The 25111-nt window shown below is 36.8% G+C and overlaps 1 protein-coding gene across 1 annotated transcript in view; it reads left to right on the top strand.

The window, feature by feature from the left end:
* Positions 1-25111, top strand: part of IQCB1 (IQ motif containing B1) — a 322033-nt gene that overhangs the window by 227711 nt on the left and 69211 nt on the right. Inside the window, exon 10 of the mRNA XM_053698079.1 lies at positions 8706-8848. Within this exon, the coding sequence (XP_053554054.1) occupies positions 8706-8848 (143 nt within the window). The remainder of the gene's footprint in view (positions 1-8705; positions 8849-25111) is intronic.

Raw genomic sequence — 25111 nt, forward strand, 5'->3', positions numbered from 1 at the left:
ATAGGTATTTTATTTAATTTATTTATTGATAGTGTAGTGTTAGGTTTAATTGTAATTTAGGTTAGGATTTATTTTACAGGTAAATTTGTAATTATTTTAACTATTTTAGCTATTAAATAGTTCTTAACTATTTAATAGCTATTGTACCTGGTTAAAATAAATACAAAGTTACCTGTAAAATAAATATTAATCCTAAAATAGCTACAATATAATTATAATTTATATTGTAGCTATATTAGGATTTATTTTACAGGTAAGTATTTAGCTTTAAATAGGAATAATTTATTTAATAAGAGTTAATTAATTTCGTTAGATTAAAATTATATTTAACTTAGGGGGGTGTTAGTGTTAGGGTTAGACTTAGCTTTAGGGGTTAATACATTTATTAGAATAGCGGTGAGCTCCAGTCGGCAGATTAGGGGTTAATAATTGAAGTTAGGTGTCGGCGATGTTAGGGAGGGCAGATTAGGGGTTAATACTATTTATTATAGGGTTAGTGAGGCGGATTAGGGGTTAATAACTTTATTATAGTAGCGGTGCGGTCCGCTCGGCAGATTAGGGGTTAATAAGTGTAGGCAGGTGGAGGCGACGTTGAGGGGGCAGATTAGGGGTTAATAAATATAATATAGGGGGCGGCGGTGTTAGGGGCAGCAGATTAGGGGTACATAGCTATAATGTAGGTGGCGGCTCTTTGCGGTCGGCAGATTAGGGGTTAATTATTGTGGGTAGCTGGCTGCGACGTTGTGGGGGGCAGGTTAGGGGTTAATAAATATAATATAGGGGTCAGCGGTGTTAGGGGCAGCAGATTAGGGGTACATAAGTATAACGTAGGTGGCGGTCGGCAGATTAGGGGTTAAAAAAATGTATTCGAGTGTCGGTGCACAGTAGTTAAGAGCTTTATAAACCGGCGTTAGCCCAGAAAGCTCTTAACTACTGACTTTTTTCTGCGGCTGGAGTTTTGTCGTTAGAATTCTAACGCTCACTTTAGACACGACTCTAAATACCGGAGTTAGAAAGATCCCATTGAAAAGATAGGATACGCAATTGACGTAAGGGGATCTGCGGTATGGAAAAGTCGCGGCTGAAAAGTGACCGTTAGACCCTTTTTTGAATGACTCCAAATACCGGCGGTAGCCTAAAACCAGCATTAGGAGCCTCTAACGCTGGTTTTCACGGCTACCGCCAAACTCCAAATCTAGGCCTAAGTTTGCAAAATTAAGCAGATTCCAACACTGTCAGAGATCCATTGTAAGATGTCCACCGAGATAGAAAAAGGTTCCTAATAAACTACTGACTATGATTTTGTGTTACCCACAGGTGGGTAAAGGGTGGGGCTTATCAGACTATCTCTTGGTAGGCAGCTGCTTACAATTATTGTGAAAAAGGTACAGTTTGCAGTGGCATGACCAGAATTACCTGTATATCAATCACAGAGAGCACACAAATAAAGTATAACCATATCCAGATTACTCACAGACAGGCGAACGCCTAACGCACTTTTCGCCTGGGCTGCCTTAGAGCCTCAACGATTTGACAGTAAAAGTTGTTTTATTTTTTTGGCTCCCTTTCTGCAGATCTACCTATGTGTTTAAGTGTGTGCCAAATAGTGGTTTTCTTTTTTTGGGGGATTGCAAAATATATGAGGTGACAAGGTTTTCACCAATTTGTTTGCCATAAAGAGCTTTGGGCCAGGATGTTAACATGTCTGTTGTATGATGGGGTTCACGCCCTGTATATATACACATATAAATGAGTGGCCCAAAGGATTTTAACCCATTTAAAATATAATTTACTCAAAATAATGCCATGTTTGCTATCTGTTTATTGCAATATAAGAAGATTTTTTTTTTATAAAATGTAAGTTTGTTTAGGTTTTTGGAAAGTGGATTATCTATACTATAATTGCGTTTGTAATGTCAGTCGCTGTCGGCAGTTGCACACGCATCCTCAAAGGAATGTTGGCAGCGCGAGGCATGCCAAAATAATTCCACTTGGATGAAGGTGGATTCTTTCACCACCCTGCCATTTTCGGAATTCACCGGGATGCAGCAAAGGCAAACGGAGCATTACAAAAAAAAAATGCCCGCAATAAGTATTAAAATAAAAAATAAAATACCGCCCGCAATAAGTATTAAAAAAACAAAATTAACCGTCTGTACAAAGTATTAAGAAAAAAAAAAACTACCTAATAAAATTATTAACCCCTAAATCCGCAAACCCCAACATCGCAAACTACCTAATAAATCTATTAACTCCTAAACCGCCAACCCCCCACAACGCATTAAACCTAATATACCTATTAACTCCTACACCGCCAACTCCCACAACGCAAAAAAACTAATTTAATGACTAAGCCCCTAACCTAACACCCCCTTAACACCTTAATTACAATAAAAGAAACTACTTACCATAAAAAATACAAACAAAAATTACATTAGATTAATCTAATTATAAAAAATAAAAAAGGCTAACATTGCAGAAAATAATACACATTATCCAAAATAAAAAAATTAAACCTAATCCCTATGAAAATAAAAAAAAAGCCCCCGCAAAATAAAAACACCCCCTAATCTAATGCTAAACTACCAATAGCCATTAAAAGGGCTTTTTGTCGGGCATTGCCCTAAGTTTAACAGCTCTTTTACATTAAAAATAAACAAAGTCCCCCCTAACAGTAAAACCCCCCACCCAACAAACCCCCCAAAATAAAAAAATCTAACACTAATAAAACTATGAGTAAGGCTTGATCATAGCTGAAACGCGTAAGACACAGACACTAGTCCTGCTGTGACACTTTGCTTTTATTTTTTATGTTTTAGCTTGTTTTCTGCTATAAATAAAAAAACGTTTTTTTCTTACGCCTGGAGGTTCGCCGGAGTTTTCTGTTTTTGTGATGACTAATAAAACTAATCTACCCATTGCCCTGAAAAGGGCATTTGTATGGGCATTGCCGTTAAAAGGGCATTTAGCTCTTTTTCACTGCCCTTTAAAAGGACATTCAGCTCTTTATCCAAGTGCACAAAAAAAAATTAAGTTAAAAAATTAAAAAAAAAACCCTAACACTAAAGCCCCAAATAGGTACTCACGGTTTCAGAAGTCTGGCGGAGAAGGTCTTCTTCCAGGCGGGTCCATCATCTTCTTCCACAGCGAAGGCGACTCGGAACGGAGGTCCGGAGCGCTCTTCCCAGAAGTGGCGATCCTCGGCGGCAGTCATTGGCGGTGGTAGCTCTCCTCAGCGGCGGTCCTCGGCGAAGGCGTGGAGGTTCCTCTTCATGCGATCATCAGCCACACACTGAAGAATTCAAGGTACCCCGAGGACCGCCCCTGCCGAGGTCCGCCGATGCCGCAGAGGATTGCCACATCTTGGAAGACCGCTCCGGACCTCCCACTCTGCGCCGCCTTCGCTGTGAATGAAGATGATTGACCCACCTGGAAAAAGACCTTCTCCGCCAGACTTCTGAAACCGAGAATACCTATTTGGGACTTTAGTGTTAGGGTTTTTTTTTTTTTTATTATTATTTGTTTTTTCTTTTTTGGTCAGTAGTTATGAGATTTACGCTACAAAGCTGTGCCACAAAACTCATATCTAAACTGTTAAAAAGTACACTAACACCCATAAACTACCTATTAATCCCTAAACCGCCGCCCTTCCGCATCACAAACACTATTTAAATATTAATAACCCCTAATCTGCTGTCCGCCAACACCGCCGCTATAATAAACCTATTAAATCCTAAACCTAACCCTAACGTAACCCTAACACCCACTAACTTAAATATAATTAAAATAAATCTAAATAAAACTTACAATTATTACCTAAATAATTCCTATTTAAAACTAAATACTTACCTGTAAAAAAAAAACCTAAACTAGCTACAAAATAACTAATAGTTACATTGTATCTATATTAGGTTTTATATTTATTTCACAGCTAAGTTTGTATTTATTTTAACTAGGTAGACTAGTTAATACATAGTTATTAACTATTTACTAGCTACCTAGTTAAAATAAATACAAATTTACCTGTAAAATAAAACCTAACCCGAGTTACACTAACACCTAGCATTACAATAAAATTAAATAAATTAATAAAATACAATTATCTAAATTACAAAAAAATAAACACAAAATAAAAAAAGAAATTATCAAAAAAAAAAACGAATTATTCCTTATAGCCCTATCAAAATAAAAAAGCCCCCCCCCCCTAGCCTACATTAAACTGCCAATGGCCCTTAAAAGGGCCTTTTGCAGGGCATTGCCCCAAAGAAATCAGCTCTTTTACACCCCCCCAACAGTAAAACCCACCACCCACACAACCAAACCCCCCAAATAAAAATAAACCTAAGCTCCCCATTGCCCTGAAAAGGGCATTTGGATGGGCATTGCCCTTAAAAGGGCATTTAGCTCTTTTACTGCCCAAACTCTAATCTAAAAATAAAACCCACCCAATAAACCCTTAAAAAAAACATAACACTAACCCCTGACGATCCACTTACAGTCTTTGAAGACCGGACATCCATCCTCATCCAGGCGGCAGAAGTCTTCATCCAAGCGGGCAGAAGTCTTCGTCCAGACGGCATCTTCTATCTTCATCCAGCGCAGAGCGGGTCCATCTTCAAGACATCCAGCGCGGAGTATCCTCTACTTCCGATGGTCAACGAAGAATGAAGTTTCCCTTTAAGGTACGTCATCCAAGATGGCGTCCCTTACATTCCGATTGGCTGATAGAATTAGCCAATAGGAATTAAAGGTGAAAAAATCCTTTTGGCTGATCCAATCAACCAATAGGATTGAGCTTTCATCCTATTGGCTGATCCAATCAGCCAATAGGATTGAGCTTGCATTCTATTGGCTGTGCCAATCAGCCAATAGAATGCACGCTCAATCCTATTGGCTGATTGAATCAGCCAATAGGATTAAAGCTCAATCCTATTGGCTGATTGGATCAGCCAATAGGATTTTTTCACCTTTAATTCCGATTGGCTGATAGAATTCTATCAGCCAATCGGAATGTAAGGGACGCCATCTTGGATGACGTACCTTAAAGGGAAACTTCATTCTTCGTTGACCTTGGAAGAAGAGGATGCTTCGCGCCGGATGTCTTGAAGATGGACCCGCTCCGCGCCGGATGGATGAAGACTTCTGCCCGCTTGGATAAGGACTTTGCGGGCTGGATGAGGATGGATGTCCGTTCTTCCAAAACTGTAAGTGGATCATCGGGGGTTAGTGTTAGGTTTTTTTAAGTTTTTTTTTTGGGTGGGTTTTATTTTTAGATTAGGGTTTGGGCAATGTAAAAGAGCTAAATGCCCATTTTTTTTTTACAAACTTAACTGTGAAATAAAAATAACACCTAAGCTAACTACAATGTAACTATTAGTTATATTGTAGCTAGCTTAGGGTTTATTTTACAGGTAAGTATTTATTTTTCAATAGGAATTAATTATTTAGTTATTAATAGTAAGTTTTAGTTAGAATTATTTTAATTATGTTAAAGTTAGGGGGTGTTAGTGTTAGGATTACGTTAGGGTTAGACTTAGAGTTAGGGTTACTTTAGGGGTTAATATATTTATTCAGTGTTAGTGATGTGGGAGACCAGAGGTTTAGGGGTTAATAACTTTAGTATAGTGGTGGTGGCAACATTGGGGGCGGCAGATTAGGGGTTAATAAATGTATGTAGGTGGCAGCGACATTGGGGGCGGCAGATTAGGGGTTGATAAGTGTAATGTAGGTGGCGGCGATGTTGGGGGTGGCAGATTAGGGGTGTTTAGACTCTGGGTTTATGTTAGGGTGTTAGGTTTAAACATACATTTTTTACCCCATAGACATCAATGGGGCTACGTTACGGAGCTTTTCATTCCGCAATCGCAGGTGTTAGGCTTTTTTTTAGTCGGCTCTCCCCATTGATGTCTGTGAGGAAATCGTGCACGAGCACGTCAAAACACCGCTTGTATTTGGGTGAGGTATGGAGCTCAACACAACCATATCGCCCGCACAAGCCGTTTTTTTTGCAAACCTGTAATAGCAGCGATATGAAAGGTGAGCAGTGAAAATAACGTACAAGTAATTAGCGAGCCAGCCATAACGCAAAACTCATAATCTGGCTGTTAGTGTTTATTGTCCCTTAAGGATTACATTTACGCCTAGATTTAGAGTTCTGCGTTAGCCGTCAAAAGCAGCGTTAAGGGGTCCTAACGCTGCTTTTGGCCGCCCGCTGGTATTTAGAGTCAGGCAGGAAAGGGTCTAACGCTCACTTTCAAGCCGCGACTTTTCCATACTGCAGATCCCCTTATGCCAATTGCATATCCTATCTTTTCAATGGGATCTTCCTAACGCTGGTATTTAGAGTCACCCTCTACCGACAAGACTCCTACCGCCCATGGAAAGGCTGTAGTTAAGAGCTTTATGGGCTAACGCCGGTATATAAAGCTCTTAACTACAGTGCTCTAAAGTACACTAACACCCATAAACTACCTATGTACCCCTAAACCGAGGTCCCCCCACATCACCGCTACTATAATAAATATTTTTAACCCCTAATCTGCCGACCGCACATCGCCACCTACATTATCCCTATGAACCCCTAATCTGCTGCCCCCAACATCGCCGAGCCCTATATTATATTTATTAACCCCTAATCTGCCCCCCCCAACGTTGCCGCTACCCTACCTACACTTATTAACCCCTAATCTACCGACCGGACCTCGCCGCCACTATAATAAATGTATTAACCCCTATACCGCCGCACTCCCGCCTCGCAAACACTAGAATAAATAGTATTAACCCCTAATCTGCCCTCCCTAACATCGCCGCCACCTAACTTCAAGTATTAACCCCTAATCTGCCGACCGGACCTCGCCGCTACTATAATAAATGTATTAACCCCTAAAGCTAAGTCTAACCCTAACACCCCCCTAAGTTAAATATAATTTTAATCTAACGAAATAAATTAAATCTTATTAACTAAAGTATTCCTATTTAAAACTAAATACTTACCTGTAAAATAAACCCTAATATAGCTACAATATAACGAATAATTATATTGTAGCTATTTTAGGATTTATATTTATTTTACAGGCAACTTTGTATTTATTTTAACTAGGTACAATAGCTATTAAATAGTTATTTACTATTTAATAGCTACCTAGTTAAAATAATTACAAAATTACCTGTAAAATAAATCCTAACCTAAGTTACAATTAAACCTAACACTACACTATCAATAAATTAATTAAATAAATTACCTACAATTACATACAATTAAATAAACTAAACTAAATTACAAAAAAAAAAAAACACTAAATTACAAAAAATAAAAAAAGATTACAAGATTATTAGGCTAATTACACCTACTCTAAGCCCCCTAATAAAATAAAAAAGCCCCCCAAAATAATAAAGGTCCCTACCCTATTCTAAATTAAAAAGTAATCAGCTCTTTTACCAGCCCTTAAAAGGGCTTTTTGCTGGGCATGCCCCAAAGTAATCAGCTCTTTTACCTGTAAAAAAAAAATACAACCTCCCCCCAACATTAAAACCCACCACCCACATACCCCTACTCTAACCCAAACCTCCCTTAAATAAACCTAACACTACCCCCCTGAAGATCTCCCTACCTTGAGTCGTCTTCACCCAGCCGGGCCAAAGTCTTCATCCGATGGGGCAGAAGAGGACATCCAGACCAGCAGAAGTCTTCATCCTATCCGGGCAGAAGAGGACATCCAGACTGGCAGACATCTTCATCCAAGCGGCATCTTCTACCTTCATCCATCCGGAGCGGAGCCATCTTCTTTCCAGCCGACGCGGATCCATCCTCTTCAACCAACGCCTACTCGCCGAATGAAGGTTCCTTTAAATGATGTCATCCAAGATGGCGTCCCTCGAATTCCGATTGGCTGATAGGATTCTATCAGCCAATCGGAATTAAGGTAGGAAAAATCTGATTGGCTGATTGAATCAGCCAATCCAGATTCAAGTTCAATCCGATTGGCCGATCCAATCAGCCAATCAGATTGAGCTTGCATTCTATTGGCTGTTCCGATCAGGGGGTTCATAGGGATAATGTTGGTGGCGGCGGTGTCCGGAACGGAAGATTAGGGGTTAATAATAAAATGCAGGTGTCAGCGATAGCGGGGTCGGCAGATTAGGGGTTAATAAGTGTAAGGTTAGGGGTGTTTAGACTCGGGATTCATGTTAGGGTGTTAGGTGCAGACTTAGAAACTGTTTCCCCATAGGAAACAATGGGGCTGCGTTAGGAGCTTAACGCTGCTTTTTTGCAGGTGTTAGGTTTTTTTTTCAGCTCAAACTGCCCCATTGTTTCCTATGGGGGAATCGTGCACGAGCACGTTTTGGCAGCTTACCGCTACCGTAAGCAACGCTGGTATTGAGGGTTGAAGTCGCGGTAAATTCGGCTCAACGCACCCTTTTTGGAGCCTAACGCAGCCCCTCAGACAACTCTAAATACCAGCGTTGTTTGGAAGCAGCGGTAGGAAAATAAAGCTGCGTTAGCTACGCGTGTCTTTATCGACAAAACTCTAAATCTAGGCCTTGGTTTCTTGCACTAAAGATGAATTTAAAAATGGAAACAACCTTCTGCTTTAAAAAAAGGAATTTAATTAAAATGACATCTTCTCCTATGTGGTTTTAAGTATCAGATTAAATAAATTGCTGGGGCACAATATTAATATTCTTGGTTGAATTTATTATTTTAGAACTAAACGAGAACAAGAAGTGATCCACCTAAAGAGACAGAAAGAGGAGCAAGACCTCAAGCAACAACTGGAGCTGCAGAGACTGAGAGCAATGAGGTTGTTTCGGGAAAAGCAACTCACTCTGCTAGAAATTGTTCACGCAGGTAGATATATCATTAAAGTGTCTAACTCTCAATACAACTATTAACAATGTGCTATCATGCATACGAAAGAGCAGCAGTTTAACATTTCTGTGATCAGAAATCTAATTAGCTTATGACCATTAATAGTAAGAATGTGTGTGTATGTATCTATCTATGTATGTATGTATGTATCTATGTAATATATACTGGACCAAGTACACATCCTGTAGCCCTGCAAAATGCACAGCCCTGGGTGCTCAATAGCACTCACAGGTAGCTGCACATTTCCCAGAGATCCAGACATGTACCCCAGACAAGTCTGGGTGCAAGGCCCATAGGGAAAATTACAAAACAAATTAATACAACACACAGAGGAAGTCTGCACTCACTTGCAAGTATATTAAAAAAAGAAAGAAGATCAAACAGTTGTTAGTGCAAACAGTTAGCAATCACTAAACATCCAAAATCCCAATAAAAACCTCAATATTGGATATAGAAACAGAATTCAGAAACAGATGTATTTGGATGCGCGTTTAAAACCCACTCTGGGATTACTAGTCTAAAAGTTTAATGCCACTGCTGTTCAATATAAAATTATAGAATTAGGAGGTAAAAATTTATATAAAATATATTATATTTGTTGTGTTGAAAATATAAATATTTAAATTCCATCAAAACAAATAATGCACATAGGCATCAAACCAAATTAAAATATAATTCCTTTACTAGTTTATTTTATTAATAAAAACAATCAGTATTAAATAAACAAAAGAAAAGAAACTTCATATACATTATGCTATTCAGTTTTAAACATAGTATCAGTTAAAAGGACACAGTGTGTGTACTCCACAATATTAAAAGATAATGTATTTAGCCAACGTGATTAATATAATTTTTTCTGACTGGCCAGTGCTAAAACTGAAAGCATTTGAAAAAAAGTCAGCAAAAAAGTGCCCCGGACTTTATGTGAACTGTGTCCTCCAAAAAACGTTGCTATTCAAGGTTTGCTGAATAACTTTAATTCACAGAAAGTCCCGGGCACTTTTTTGTTGACTCTTTTTCAATTGCTTTCAGTTTTACCACTGGCCAGTCAGAAATAATTATATTAATCATGTTGGCTAAATACATTATCTTTTAATATCGTGGGTTACACACACTGTGTCCTTTTAACTGATACTATGTTTAAAACTTAATAGGATAATTTATCCTATTTATTAGTTTCTTTTATTTATTGATTACTGATTGTTTTTATTAATGAAGTAACTAGTATAGGAATTATTTTTTAATTTGGTTTGATGTCTATGTGCAATATTTGTTTTTGATGGAATTTGATTATATATATTTTCAACACAACCAAGTATATTTTATATTAATTTTTACCTGCTACTTCTATAATTTCTTTCCTGAGATATGGTGAGTCCACGGCTTGATTAATTACTGTTGGGAATATCACTCCTGGCCAGCAGGAGGAGGCAAAGAGCACCACAGTTAAACTGTTATGTATCACTCCCTTACCCACAACCCCAGTCATTCTCTTTGCCTTCGGTGCATGGAGGAGGTGAAGTTTAGGTGTCTGAAGAAAACGTTTGATTTAATCTACAAGCAAGTTTTGGGGTATAGCCGTATTCCACGTCATTCCTTGAAGTCGGGTAGTGGTGGCTTTAAAGCAGTTACTTACTGAGTTTTCCTAACAATTGCTGCCCTAGCTTAGAAAGCCAGAGTTGGCTACTCTGTTCTTTCTTTTTCAAAGGTGTATGTGAAGAACTGTGTCTTCTCATACCTTGTAACTGTCTACATGCCGGACAGCGGAGCAGGTAAGTGCTTTTTCTTCCAGTTGGGGAGACCATGCACTTAATAAATTAAAAGACACTGCTTTTTTATTGGGACATAGATAATCCTGTTGTATAAGTTACACTAGGGCATGAAGCAGGCACGGTAGCATGCGTGAGACTAACTTTTAAAAAGAAAGGGTAAAATGTTTTTATTAGGCTTTATTTTCTGACACATATTTACTTGATAAAACAATACAAGTTTAAACTGAAAGTAAGGGTGAATTTTCTATTTCAGTAGCTTATTAATTTTCCCTTTGCTTTAAAATAAACCGATGCAACATTTTAAACTGTCTGGTTCTAGTACTCAGTGTACCAGGAAGCTATTTTTAGGGCTAGATTTATCAAGCTGAGGCGGACAGGGGCGCATATACGCACCCCTGTCCACCTCTGGCGGGGCGAATTCCCCCGGAGGAATTTACCATTGCACACGAGCACTATTTTGCGCTCGCGTGCAATCCTGCCTGCGCACAGCCAATCACGCACGGGCAGGAGCTGTCAATCTCCCCGGTCAGACTAGACCGCAGAGATTGAATTTCGCCACCTTAAATATGGCAAACAGGTTCTCTGGTGAGAACCTACAGCCATAGGGGCTCAAAGGTTGGCGAAAGCCTTTGATAAATCAACCCCTTAGTGCCTTAACTTCTCTCACATAATTTTAGCTTGGGATCGATCCTAATTTGGGCTAAAATTTAAAGTGAATTTTTTTCCTTGGCTTATTTTAATTGAATATTAAAAGCTTTGAAACTTATCTGTTCAAGTTTATTTACGGTTTCACAACATGTCTGATATGGAGCAAGAGCCTGCTCTCATGAATTCATGCTTATTATAGATGCACAAATTGCAGCTCCTATGCAATTTTGTTCTTCATCTGTCAAGAAAACCTTGCAAAACAAAGGTAACATTTTTGAGCCTAATGTCTCTCAGGATGATGCTGTTATTAATACCTCAGCTTTCTCCTGCTACATCCCAAGCCTCAATGGCGTCACATGCAGTGCGGTTCCTCTATAACTCCTAGTGAAGTTTATTTAAAAGCAGAAATTGCTGCCCAGGTATCTTCAGCGGTATCTGCGGCATTAGCTGCCATTCCCAGATTACAGGGAAAACAAGAGGAAATCTAGAAATTCAGAAAGTAAAATGCTTGTCCTCAGTTCTGCTTCCCAGGTTGCCCTTTCTCATCAGTCTGATGAGGAAGATACATCGGGACTTTCTGAGGGGGAAATCTCAGATTCGTACAGTATAATTCCTTCTTCTGAGACTGAGGTGGTATCCTTCAGATTTAAGCTTGAACACCTTTGTGTATTATTAAAGGAGGTTTTAGCTACTTTAGATGACACCGATACCCCTGTCGTTGTCACTCCTAAGACCATGCTAGAGAGATTATCTCACAGGAATGGGAGAAACCAGGGGTGTCTTTTTCTCCATCTCCCATTTTGAAGAAAATTTTTCCTGTTGAGGACTCCATTAAAGACCCTTGGTATACTGTACTTGGGTCAATTTCCACTCTGGCTAAGAGAACCACTATTCCTATTGAGGATAGCTGCTCTTTTAAGGATCCAATGGACAAGAAACTGGAGGCTTATTTGAAAAAGATTTATGTTCATCAAGGTCTCCAATGGCGGTGTGTATTGCCACTGTGATTAGTGCAACATCTTATTGGTTTGATGCCTTGTCTGATTCTCTTCAAGTAGAGACTTCCTTGGATGAAATTCATGATAGGATTAAAGCTCTTAAATTGGCCAATTCCTTTATTGAAGATGCCATTTTACAGGTTGTTAGACTAGGAGCTAAAACTTCTAGTTTTGCTGTCCTAGCCCGCAGGGCGTAATGGTTGAAAGACACATGGAGAGAAGGCGGCAGGCACTACTGGACAGACCCACAGGCAAAAAAGTATATAAAATACAGAAACTTTATTATAGCACGTAGCTGAGTAAAAAGACAGACTGACAGGCAAGCTTAACAGACCGGACAAAATGTCTTACGCGTTTCGCGCCCCCTAGTGCCGCTTACTCATAGACTGTTGTCTATGTTACAACCTTAGCAATTTATAGGCTTAACAGAAGAAAATTAACCCCTTAGCTGCCTAATAAAAACAGGTTAAAAACATAGTTAGTTCTGAGTGTACACAGGATAGTTGTAAATAATAATTATAAAGGCATCTCAGTACACAGATGATAAATCTAAAGACTAGATAAAATTAGGCTAAATGCATCATATAACATTAAAAAGAAGGGAACAGCATAATTGGTTACAGAAAGAAATGTGAGAACAGTTACTGAATTATCTATTAAGCAAACAGACTATAATATACTCCCTTTAATTCTTAATCTAAGCATGAAAGTGGGCAAAAACCAATCAATAAAAATTCAAAATTAACCAATGAAAAACTAAATAAGATGGATTTTCATGAGATAAATACAATAAGTACATGCTAATAGAAAAATATAAATGAATGAATAATTTTTAAATTAAATGATTTTAAAATTTCATGATTTTTAGATTTTAATTTGTATATCCTACATTCACAGTTTTATAAATTGTTTATAATTAATTATCAATAAAATAACTAACATCACATTCCCTATTCATGCCAGTTGGATGACATGTTTTGAGTTTTAAAATCCAGTATAATTCTTTCTTCTCTAGGATTTTGGATTTATTGCCTCCTCTTGGGGGAACTGTAGCTATGTCAATAATTTGTAAAGACAGATCTGCTTTATTTGAAAGATGGACATAATTAAAATGGTTTGCAACTGCAGAATCAGAGTCATAGTTCTTAGTATCCCTGATGTGTTCATCAAATCTGGTTCTAACATGATGTGATGTCATGCCTACATACTGGCAAAAACAAAGTTTGCATGTAAGCAGATAAACTGCATATTGAGTGGAACAATTAGCATAGAAATCTATATTATAGATGTTATTATCAGCAGTGCAATGAAAGGTTTCACCCTGAAGTATGTTGGGACACGCATAGCAATTTTTTGCCCCACATTTGTAGGTACCTTTTTTAGACAACCAGTTTTTTGTTATACCTTGGGATGTATTCATTACCATGCTAGGAGACAATATTTGCCCCAATGTCTTGGATTCTTTAGGGACAAATTTGTATTTATGAATATATTTGCTTAGTACATCATCTGTGGCCAATATTGGTAAATGCTTTTTGAGAATATTGACTATTTCCTGATATTGTTGACTGAATTCAGTAGTGAAAACTATCGAGTCATCAAAGCTATCTTCTCTAGACCTTGTATGTTGTGTACCTTGGTGATAGGTACTAACCATTTTTCTACATTTTTCTAGCTTGTCAAACTTATAACCTCTTTTAGTTAATCTATTTCTGAGTTCTATAGACTGCTGTTAATAGATGTTATCAGATTTGGTATTGCGTCTAAGTGATAAATTGTGATTTAGGTATAGATTCAATGAGGTGTTGTGGGTGTTGAGAAGTGGCATGAAGTATGGTATTACCAGCTGTTATTTTTCTGAATGTTTTAGTCACAATATTATTGTCAATGATTTGAAGGGTTAGATCCAAGTAATTAACACTTACTCTACTGTGTTCCCCAGTGAATTTTTATCCCATAACTGTGTCTTCCCATACCTTGTAACTGTCTACATGCCGGACAGCGGAGCAGGTAAGTGCTTTTTCTTCCAGTTGGGGAGACCATGCACTTAATAAATTAAAAGACACTGCTTTTTTATTGGGACATAGATAATCCTGTTGTATAAGTTGCACTAGGGCATGAAGCAGGCACGGTAGCATGCATGAGACTAACTTTTAAAATGAAAGGGTAAAATGTTTTTATTAGGCTTTATTTTCTGACACATATTTACTTGATAAAACAATACAAGTTTAAACTGAAAGTAAGGGTGAATTTTCTATTTCAGTAGCTTATTAATTTTCCCTTTGCTTTAAAATAAACCGATGCAACATTTTAAACTGTCTGGTTCTAGTACTCAGTGTACCAGGAAGCTATTTTTAGGGCTAGATTTATCAAGCTGAGGCGGACAGGGGCGCATATACGCACCCCTGTCCACCTCTGGCGGGGCGAATTTCCCCGGAGGAATTTACCATTGCACACGAGCACTATTTTGCGCTCGCGTGCAATCCTGCCTGCGCACAGCCAATCACGCACGGGCAGGAGCTGTCAATCTCCCCGGTCAGACTAGACCGCAGAGATTGAATTTCGCCACCTTAAATATGGCAAACAGGTTCTCTGGTGAGAACCTACAGCCATAGGGGCTCAAAGGTTTGCGAAAGCCTTTGATAAATCAACCCCTTAGTGCCTTAACTTCTCTCACATAATTTTAGCTTGGGATCGATCCTAATTTGGGCTAAAATTTAAAGTGAATTTTTTTCCTTGGCTTATTTTAATTGAATATTAAAAGCTTTGAAACTTATCTGTTCAAGTTTATTTACGGTTTCACAACATGTCTGATATGGAGCAAGAGCCTGCTCTCATGAATTCATGCTTATTATAGATGCACAAATTGCAGCTCCTATGCAATTTTGTTCTTCATCTGTCAAGAAAACCTTGCAAAACAAAGGTAACATTTTTGAGCCTAATGTCTCTCAGGATGATGCTGTTATTAATACCTCAGCTTTCTCCTGCTACATCCCAAGCCTCAATGGCGTCACATGCAGTGCGGTTCCTCTATAACTCCTAGTGGAGTTTATTTAAAAGCAGAAATTGCTGCCCAGGTATCTTCAGCGGTATCTGCGGCATTAGCTGCCATTCCCAGATTACAGGGAAAACGCAAGAGGAAATCTAGAAATTCAGAAAGTAAAATGCTTGTCCTCAGTTCTGCATCCCAGGTTGCCCTTTCTCATCAGTCTGATGAGGAAGATACATCGGGACTTTCTGAGGGGGAAATCTCAGATTCGGACAGTATAATTCCTTCTTCTGAGACTGAGGTGGTATCCTTCAGATTTAAGCTTGAACACCTTTGTGTATTATTAAAGGAGGTTTTAGCTACTTTAGATGACACCGATACCCCTGTCGTTGTCACTCCTAAGAAATCTAGTAAACTTAATAGTTTATTTGATGAACCTTCCACTTCGGAGGTTTTTCCTGTGCCGGACCATGCTAGAGAGATTATCTCACAGGAATGGGAGGAACCAGGGGTGTCTTTTTCTCCATCTCCCATTTTGAAGAAAATGTTTCCTGTTGAGGACTCCATTAAAGACCCTTGGTATACTGTACTTGGGTCAATATCCACTCTGGCTAAGAGAACCACTATTCCTATTGAGGATAGCTGCTCTTTTAAGGATCCAATGGACAAGAAACTGGAGGCTTATTTGAAAAAGATTTATGTTCATCAAGGTCTCCAATGGCGGTGTGTATTGCCACTGTGATTAGTGCAACATCTTATTGGTTTGACGCCTTGTCTGATTCTCTTCAAGTAGAGACTTCCTTGGATGAAATTCATGATATGATTAAAGCTCTTAAATTGGCCAATTCCTTTATTGCAGATGCCATTTTACAGGTTGTTAGACTAGGAGCTAAAACTTCTAGTTTTGCTGTCCTAGCCCGCAGGGCGTAATGGTTGAAAGACACATGGAGAGAAGGCGGCAGGCACTACTGGACAGACCCACAGGCAAAAAAGTATATAAAATACAGAAACTTTAGGGACATCCTAAAACATTTAATGTGAAAATGGCTTAATGTAGCTTAATGAGTAAAAAAGTGACCAAATGTTAATCAATTGCTGCATAATTTTGCACAACCCAAGATTTCCACTATCCAAGCCTATCCTAGAAGTTTCATGGATTTTGGAATTCCACAAGGCAAATGAGTGACATTAAGCTTGTTTTTTGGGGAGCTTAATGTGGCTTAACGTACAAAATTGAACTTAGATGTTAACCAATTTCCCCCAAACTTACCACAATACATTAATCTATCCATTCAAACATATTCTGAAAATTTCAGGACATTTGATAAAATATACCAAAAGTTATTCACATTTAACTATTTTTTTACAATCCTAAAACATTTAATGTGAGCAGCTTAATGTAAAAAGAGCTTAATGTACCAAAATTCACCTAAACATCGATCAATTGCCTTTAAACTTGGTACAAACTCAGGTTGTCACTTTCCAAACCTATCCTAGATGTTTCATGGTATTTGGTTTCCCACAAGGCAAATGAGTGACATTAAGCTTGTTTTTTGGGGAGCTTAATGTGGCTTAACGAAGTTAACGTACAAAATTAAACTTAGATCTTAACCAATTTCCCCCAAACTTCTCACAATATATTAATCTATCTATTCAAACATAGTCTGAAAATTTCAGGAAATTTGATAAAACATACCAAAAGTTATTTGCATTTAACAATTTTTTTACAATCCTAAAACATTTAATGTGAGCAGCTTAATGTAAAAAGAGCTTAATGTACCAAAATTCACCAAAACTTCAATCAATTGCCTTGAAACTTGGCACAAACTCAGTTTTTCACTTTCCAAACCTATCCTAGAAGTTTCATGGATTTTGGTGTCCGACAATGCAAATGAGTGACATTATGCTTGTTTTTTGGGGAGCTTAATGTGGCGTAATGAGTATAAAAGTGGCCAAATGTTAATCAATTGCTGCATAATTTTGCACAACCCAAGATTTTCACTATCCAAACCTATCCTAGAAGTTTCATGGATTTTGGAATTCCACAAAGGAAATGAGTGACATTAAGCTTGTTTTTTGGGGAGCTTAATGTGGCTTAACGTACAAAATTAAACTTAGATCTTAACCAATTTCCCCCAAACTTCTCACAATATATTAATCTATCTATTCAAACATAGTCTGAAAATTTCAGGAAATTTGATAAAACATACCAAAAGTTATTCACATTTAACTATTTTTTTACAATCCTAAAACATTTAATGTGAGCAGCTTAATGTAAAAAGAGCTTAATGTACCAAAATTCACCTAAACATCGATCAATTGCCTTGAAACTTGGCACAAACTCAGGTTGTCACTGTCCAAACCTATCCTAGATGTTTCATGGTATTTGGTTTCCCACAAGGCAAATGAGTGACATTAAAGGGACAATGAACCCAAATTTTTTCTTTCGTGATTCAGATAGAGCATGCAACTTTCCAATTACTCCTATTATCAATTTTTCTTCGTTCACTTGCTATCTTTATTTGAAAAAGAAGGCATCTAAGCTTTTTTTTGTTTCAGTGCTCATGACAGCACTTTTTTATTGGTGGATGAATTTATCCACCAATCAGCAAGAATAACCCAGGTTATTCACCAAAAATGGGCCGGCATCTAAACTTACATTCTTGCATTTGAAATAAAGATACCAAGAGAAGGAAGAAAATTTGATAATAGGAATAAATTAGAAAGTTGCTTAAAATTGCATGCTCTATCTGAATCACGAAAGAAACAATTTGGGTTCAGTGTCCCTTTAAGCTTGTTTTTTGGGGAGCTTAATGTGGCTTAACGTACAAAATTAAACTTAGATCTTAACCAATTTCCCCCAAACTTCTCACAATATATTAATCTATCTATTCAAACATAGTCTGAAAATTTCAGGAAATTTGATAAAACATACCAAAAGTTATTCGCATTTAACAATTTTTTTACAATCCTAAAACATTTAATGTGAGCAGCTTAATGTAAAAAGAGCTTAATGTACCAAAATTCACCAAAACTTCAATCAATTGCCTTGAAACTTGGCACAAACTCAGTTTTTCACTTTCCAAACCTATCCTAGAAGTTTCATGAATTTTGGTGTCCCACAATGCAAATGAGTGACATTATGCTTGTTTTTTGGGGAGCTTAATGTGGCGTAATGAGTATAAAAGTGGCCAAATGTTAATCAATTGCTGCATAATTTTGCACAACCCAAGATTTTCACTATCCAAACCTATCCTAGAAGTTTCATGGATTTTGGAATTCCACAAAGGAAATGAGTGACATTAAGCTTGTTTTTTGGGGAGCTTAATGTGGCTTAACGTACAAAATTGAACTTAGATGTTAACCAATTTCCCCCAAACTTACCACAATACATTAATCTATCCATTCAAACATATTCTGAAAATTTCAGGACATTTGATAAAATATACCAAAAGTTATTCACATTTAACTATTTTTTTACAATCCTAAAACATTTAATTTGAGCAGCTTAATGTAAAAAGAGCTTAATGTACCAAAATTCACCTAAACATCGATCAATTGCCTTTAAACTTGACACAAACTCAGGTTGTCACTTTCCAAACCTATCCTAGAAGTTTCATGGATTTTGCTGTCCCACAAGGCAAATGAGTGACATTAAGCTTGTTCTTTGGGGAGCTTAATGTGGCTTAATGAGTAAAAAACTGGCCAAATCTTAATCAATTGCTGCATAATTTTGCACAACCCAAGATTTCCACTATCCAAGCCTATCCTAGAAGTTTCATGGTATTTGGTGTCCCACAAGGCAAAGGAGTGACATTAAGCTTGTTTTTTGGGGAGCTTAGTGTGGCTTAACGTACAAAATTGAACTCAGATCTTAACCAATTTCCCCCAAACTTCCCACAATACATTAATCTATTCAAACATATTCTGAAAATTTAAGGAAATTTGATAAAACATACCAAAGGTTATTCACATTTAATAATTTTTTTACAATCCTAAAACATTTAATGTGAGCAGTTTAATGTAAAAAGAGCTTAATGTACCAAAATTCCCCTAAACATCAATCAATTGCCTTGAAACTTGGCACAAACTCAGTTTGTCATTTTCCAAACCTATCCTAGAAGTTTCATGGTATTTGGTTTCCCACAAGGCAAATGAGTGACATTAAGCTTGTTTTTTTGGGAGCTTAATGTGGCTTAATGTACAAAATTGAACTTAGATCTTAACCAATTTCCCTCAAACTTCCCATAATACATTAATCTATCTGTTTAAACATATTCTGAAAATGTAAGGATATTTGATAAAATATAACAAAAGTTATTCACATTTAAATATGTTTTTAACAATCCTAAAACATTTCGGGGCCCATTTATTAAGCTCCGTATGGAGCTTGAGGGCCCATGTTTCTGTCGAGCCTTCAGGCTTGCCAGAAACACCAGTTATGAAGCAGCGGTCTAAAGACCCCTGCTCCATAACCTGTCCGCCTGCTCTGAGGAAGCGGACAGACATCGCCGCATTTCAACCCATTCGAATACGATCAGGTTGATTGACAGCCACCTGCTGGTGCAATGACATAAGAGCTGCTGGTGCAATGCTGAATGTGGAGAGCGTATTGCTCTCCGCATTCAGCGATGTCTGTCGGACATGATCCGCTGATCGGATCATGTCAGACAGACACATAATAAATAGGCCCCTTCATGTGAATGGCTTAACGCAAAAAAGAGCTTAATGTACCAAAATTTGCCTAAACATCAATCAATTGCCTTGAAACTTGGCACAAACTCAGTTTTTCACTTTCAAAACCTATCCAAGAAGTTTCATGGTATTTGGTTTCCCACAAGGCAAATAAGTGATATTAAGTTTGTTTTTTTGTGGAGCTTAATGTGGCTTAACGTACAAAATTGAACTTAGATGTTAACCAATTTCCCCCAAACTGCTCACAATACATTAATCTATATATTCAAATATATTCTGAAAAATTTAGGACATTTGATAAAACATACCAAAAGTTATTTACATTAAACCATTTTTTTACAATCCTAAAACATTTAGGGTCCAATTTATCAAAGCTTCAACTGATAATAAGATGGAATCCACTAGAATCTCACGTCATATCTGATGCAAATGGAATCTGCTGTAATTATTAAAGTGTCAAGATCGTCAAATGTTGAAATGTGTGACATAATATACCCTCCCGCGATCTCAATCTGACGCAGATCGATGCTTGCGTCATCCCAGATGTTTCAAATACACATTCAACTCTATATGACCCTTTTTCCAATTTACCAAACATTTAACAGGTACACTTGCGTCTATTCCAGCGCAGCATACCGATCGTTCAAACCGCTACCCTTGAGGCCGCGGATGCCATAGAAATCAATTGGAGTCTGAAAACACAGGAAGGTTATGTTCGATTTGTGCAAGACAATAAAGCATATTAGATAGTAAAAGTAAATTATAAACTTTATTAAAATTCTATACTCTTTCTAAATCAAACAATATTATTGCTCCAAATTTGGTGCAAAGTAATGCTTCAATTTTGATTCACTAGTAGATATAGGGATAAAAATGAAATACATTACTACTTATGGATTATGTTACATCTTTGTCTATTATTACAAAGCAAGAGGACAATATTATTGCTCCAAACTTGGTGCACTAGTAGATATAGAGATACAAATTAAATAAATACATAACATAATATAGCGAACCTCCTTTTTTATTTTTTTTGTTTTTTTGGATAAATCTATATACACCATGTTTAAGGCATGTAATACAAGTCCCACTCACCACTTCGCACCAAATTTGATGCAACACTTTTCGCACCAAATATGACGCAATACTCCTAGACAACCCACACATTTTTTTCCCACCACTTTTGATAGGGATATGCATAATCACATGATTTATGACATCAGCTAATCAAATTTAAATATACATTGTATAGTATCACTAACGAATAAAATTGCTCGATACTTGTGTCATTGATCACCCATCAGAACTTGTAAGTCCTATCTGTTACATTGTGTATTATACTTTGAAAGTATGTATATGTGTAATTAGTATTAAAGATAAACATTGATTCTGACATTAGGACACACAATGTAATATTTTAGACAATGGTTTTAAAATTTGAATGATGTTTGATTCAATATAATCTTAAACTGATAGCTCAAAGGGATAGCCCACCTAACATTAAACTGTCATGATTCAGATACAGCAGAAATTAAAATCACGTCTTTACTGTCATGCTATTTTTAGTGTATTTCTTCCTTCTCTTGAATTTCATTTTCATTAAGAAATGTCATCTTATATGCCAGACGATTTTATAACCCCTGTGTAGGTGTGGTTTTTAAAACTAGATTGCAATCCAGAGGGGTTACACAGGTACAGAGAGAAAACTGGCCCAGCTCTTAAAATATCCATTGATTGTAAATAAATACATATGATACCCTGATGACATGTTATATTCACAATTATTCCTGCTCAGAATAATAATACATTTACACTATATACATATATTGGTATAAATAAACACAGAGACATGAAAGACAACATTGTTTAGAACAAAAAAAGGAATTTAGGGACATGTAAATATGTTTGCAAAAGATTTCTGACATAACACACACACTCACACACATATATATATATATGCAAATGATGACACTTAGGGAAGTCTCCCTATGTGTGATGCGGGAATCCAGACATGCTCAGTGTGCCTAGAGGGATATGTCTGCACCTCACTGACGAGGCCCACAATAGGCCGAAACGTACGTCTGGGGTTTTGCTGTATCTCTCGTTCAGAGAGGGATTGCCTGGTATTTTGGGGCTGGGCTGTACTGTGAAGTCAGGATCAGACTGATATGCTTCAGGAAAGTTCTTCTCTGTGAAAGGCACATGTTGGGCAAAAAGAGGCTGCTTCTTGGGTGGTAACTAGCCATAGAACAAGCTATTATGCTATTGTTCGTTCTCAGGTTGAGCGCTTCTCTCAGGAAAAACCTGAATAACTGCAACATCGATGACTGTTAGTTAACAACAGTTCGATGCTCATCGCACCATACTTGACGCACGTGTTTTTGACGTGTTTTTTTATAAATAAGAGCATTGTATGTGGATCCACGGCAGCGATGTCTGGCGAGCATATTGACGCCTGCGAACGCACTGTAATTGAAGCTTAGATAAATAAGCCCCCATATGTTTTACGATTGTAAAAAAACTGTTAAATGTAAATAACTTTTGGTATGTTTTATCAAATGTCCTGAAAATTTTAGAATATGTTTGAATAGATAGATTAATGTATTGTGGGACGTTTGGGGGAAATTGGTTAAGATCTAAGATAAATTTTGTACATTAAGCCACATTAAGCTCCCCAAAAAGCAAGCTTAATGTCACTCATTTGCCTTGTGGGACACCAAAATCCATGAAACTTCTAGGATAGGTTTGGAAAGTGAAACACTGAGTTTGTGCCAAGTTTCAAGGCAATTGATTGAAGTTTTGGTGAATTTTGGTACATTAAGCTCTTTTTACATTAAGCTGCTCACATTAAATGTTTTAGGATTGTAAAAAAATAGTTAAATGTGAATAACTTTTGGTATGTTTTATCAAATGTTCTGACATTTTCAGAATATGTTTGAATCAATAGATTAATGTATTGTGGTAAGTTTGGTGGAAATTGGTTAACATCTAAGTTCAATTTTGTACGTTAATCCACATTAAGCTCCCCAAAAAACAAGCTTAATGTCACTCATTTCCTTTGTGGAATTCCAAAATCCATGAAACTTCTAGGATAGGTTTGGATAGTGAAAATCTTGGGTTGTGCAAAATTATGCAGCAATTGATTAACATTTGGCTACTTTTTTACTCATTACGCCACATTAAGCTCCCCAAAAAACAAGCTTAATGTCACTCATTATGCTCTTTTTACATTAAAATGCTCACATTAAATGTTTTAGGATTGTAAAAAAAAAATTAAATGCGAATAACTTTTGGTATTTTTTATCAAATTTCCTGAAATTTTCAGAATATGTTTGAATAGATAGATTAATATATTGTGAGAAGTTTGGGGGAAATTGGTTAAGATCTAAGTTCAATTTTGTACGTTAAGCCACATTAAGCTCCCCAAAAAACAAGCTTAATGTCACTCATTTGCCTTGGTGGAAACCAAATACCATGAAACTTCTAGGATAGGTTTGGAAAGTGACAAACTGAGTTTGTGCCAAGTTTCAAGGCAATTGATCAATGTTTAGGTGAATTTTGGTACATTAAGCTCTTTTTACATTAAGCTGCTCACATTAAATGTTTTAGGATTGTAAAAAAAATAGTTAAATGTGAATAACTTTTGGTATATTTTATGAAATGTTCTGAAATTTTCAGAATATGTTTGAATCCATAAATTAATGTATTGTGGTAAGTTTGGTGGAAATTGGTTAACATCTAAGTTCAATTTTGTAGGTTAAGCCACATTAAGCTCCCCAAAAAACAAGCTTAATGTCACTCATTTGCCTTGTGGAATTCCAAAATCCATGAAACTTCTAGGATAGGCTTGGATAGTGGAAATCTTGGGTTGTGCAAAATTATGCAGCAATTGATTAACATTTGGTCACTTTTTTACTCATTAAGCTACATTAAGCCATTTTCACATTAAATGTTTTAGGATGTCCCAAACTTTATTATAGCACGTAGCTGAGTAAAAAGACAGACTGACAGGCAAGCTTAACAGACCGGACAAAAGGTCTTACGCGTTTCGCGCCCCCTAGTGGCGATTACTCATAGACTGTTGTCTATGTTACAACCTTAGCAATTTATAGGCTTAACAGAAGAAAATTAACCCCTCAGCTGCCTGATAAAAACAGGTTAAAAACATAGTTAGTTCTGAGTGTACACAGGATAGTTGTAAATAATAATTATAAAGGCATCTCAGTACACAGATGATAAATCTAAAGACTAGATAAAATTAGGCTAAATGCATCATATAACATTAAAAAGAAGGGAACAGCATAATTGGTTACAGAAAGAAATGTGAGAACAGTTACTGAATTATCTATTAAGCAAACAGACTATAATATACTCCCTTTAATTCTTAATCTAAGCATGAAAGTGGGCAAAAACCAATCAATAAAAATTCAAAATTAACCAATGAAAAACTAAATAAGATGGATTTTCATGAGATAAATACAATAAGTACATGCTAATAGAAAAATATAAATGAATGAATAATTTTTAAATTAAATGATTTTAAAATTTCATGATTTTTAGATTTTAATTTGCATATCCTACATTCACAGTTTTATAAATTGTCTATAATTAATTATCCCAAGGTATAACAAAAAACTGGTTGTCTAAAAAAGGTACCTATAAATGTGGGGCAAAAATTTGCTATGCGTGTCCCAACATACTTCAGGGTGAAACCTTTCGTTGCACTGCTGATAATAACATCTATAATATAGATTTCTATGCTAATTGTTCCACTCAATATGCAGTTTATCTGCTTACATGCAAACTTTGTTTTTGCCAGTATGTAGGCATGACATCACGTCATGTTAGAACCAGATTTAATGAACACATCAGGGATACTAAGAACTATGACTCTGATTCTGCAGTTGCAAACCATTTTAATTATGTCCATCTTTCAAATAAAGCAGATCTGTCTTTACAAATTATTGACATAGCTACAGTTCCCCCAAGAGGAGGCAATAAATCCAAAATCCTAGAGAAGAAAGAATTATACTGGATTTTAAAACTCAAAACATGTCATCCAACTGGCATGAATAGGGAATGTGATGTTAGTTATTTTATCGATAATTAATTATAGACAATTTATAAAACTGTGAATGTA

Source organism: Bombina bombina, chromosome 1, assembly GCF_027579735.1.
Source record: "Bombina bombina isolate aBomBom1 chromosome 1, aBomBom1.pri, whole genome shotgun sequence".
NCBI lineage: Eukaryota > Metazoa > Chordata > Amphibia > Anura > Bombinatoridae > Bombina > Bombina bombina.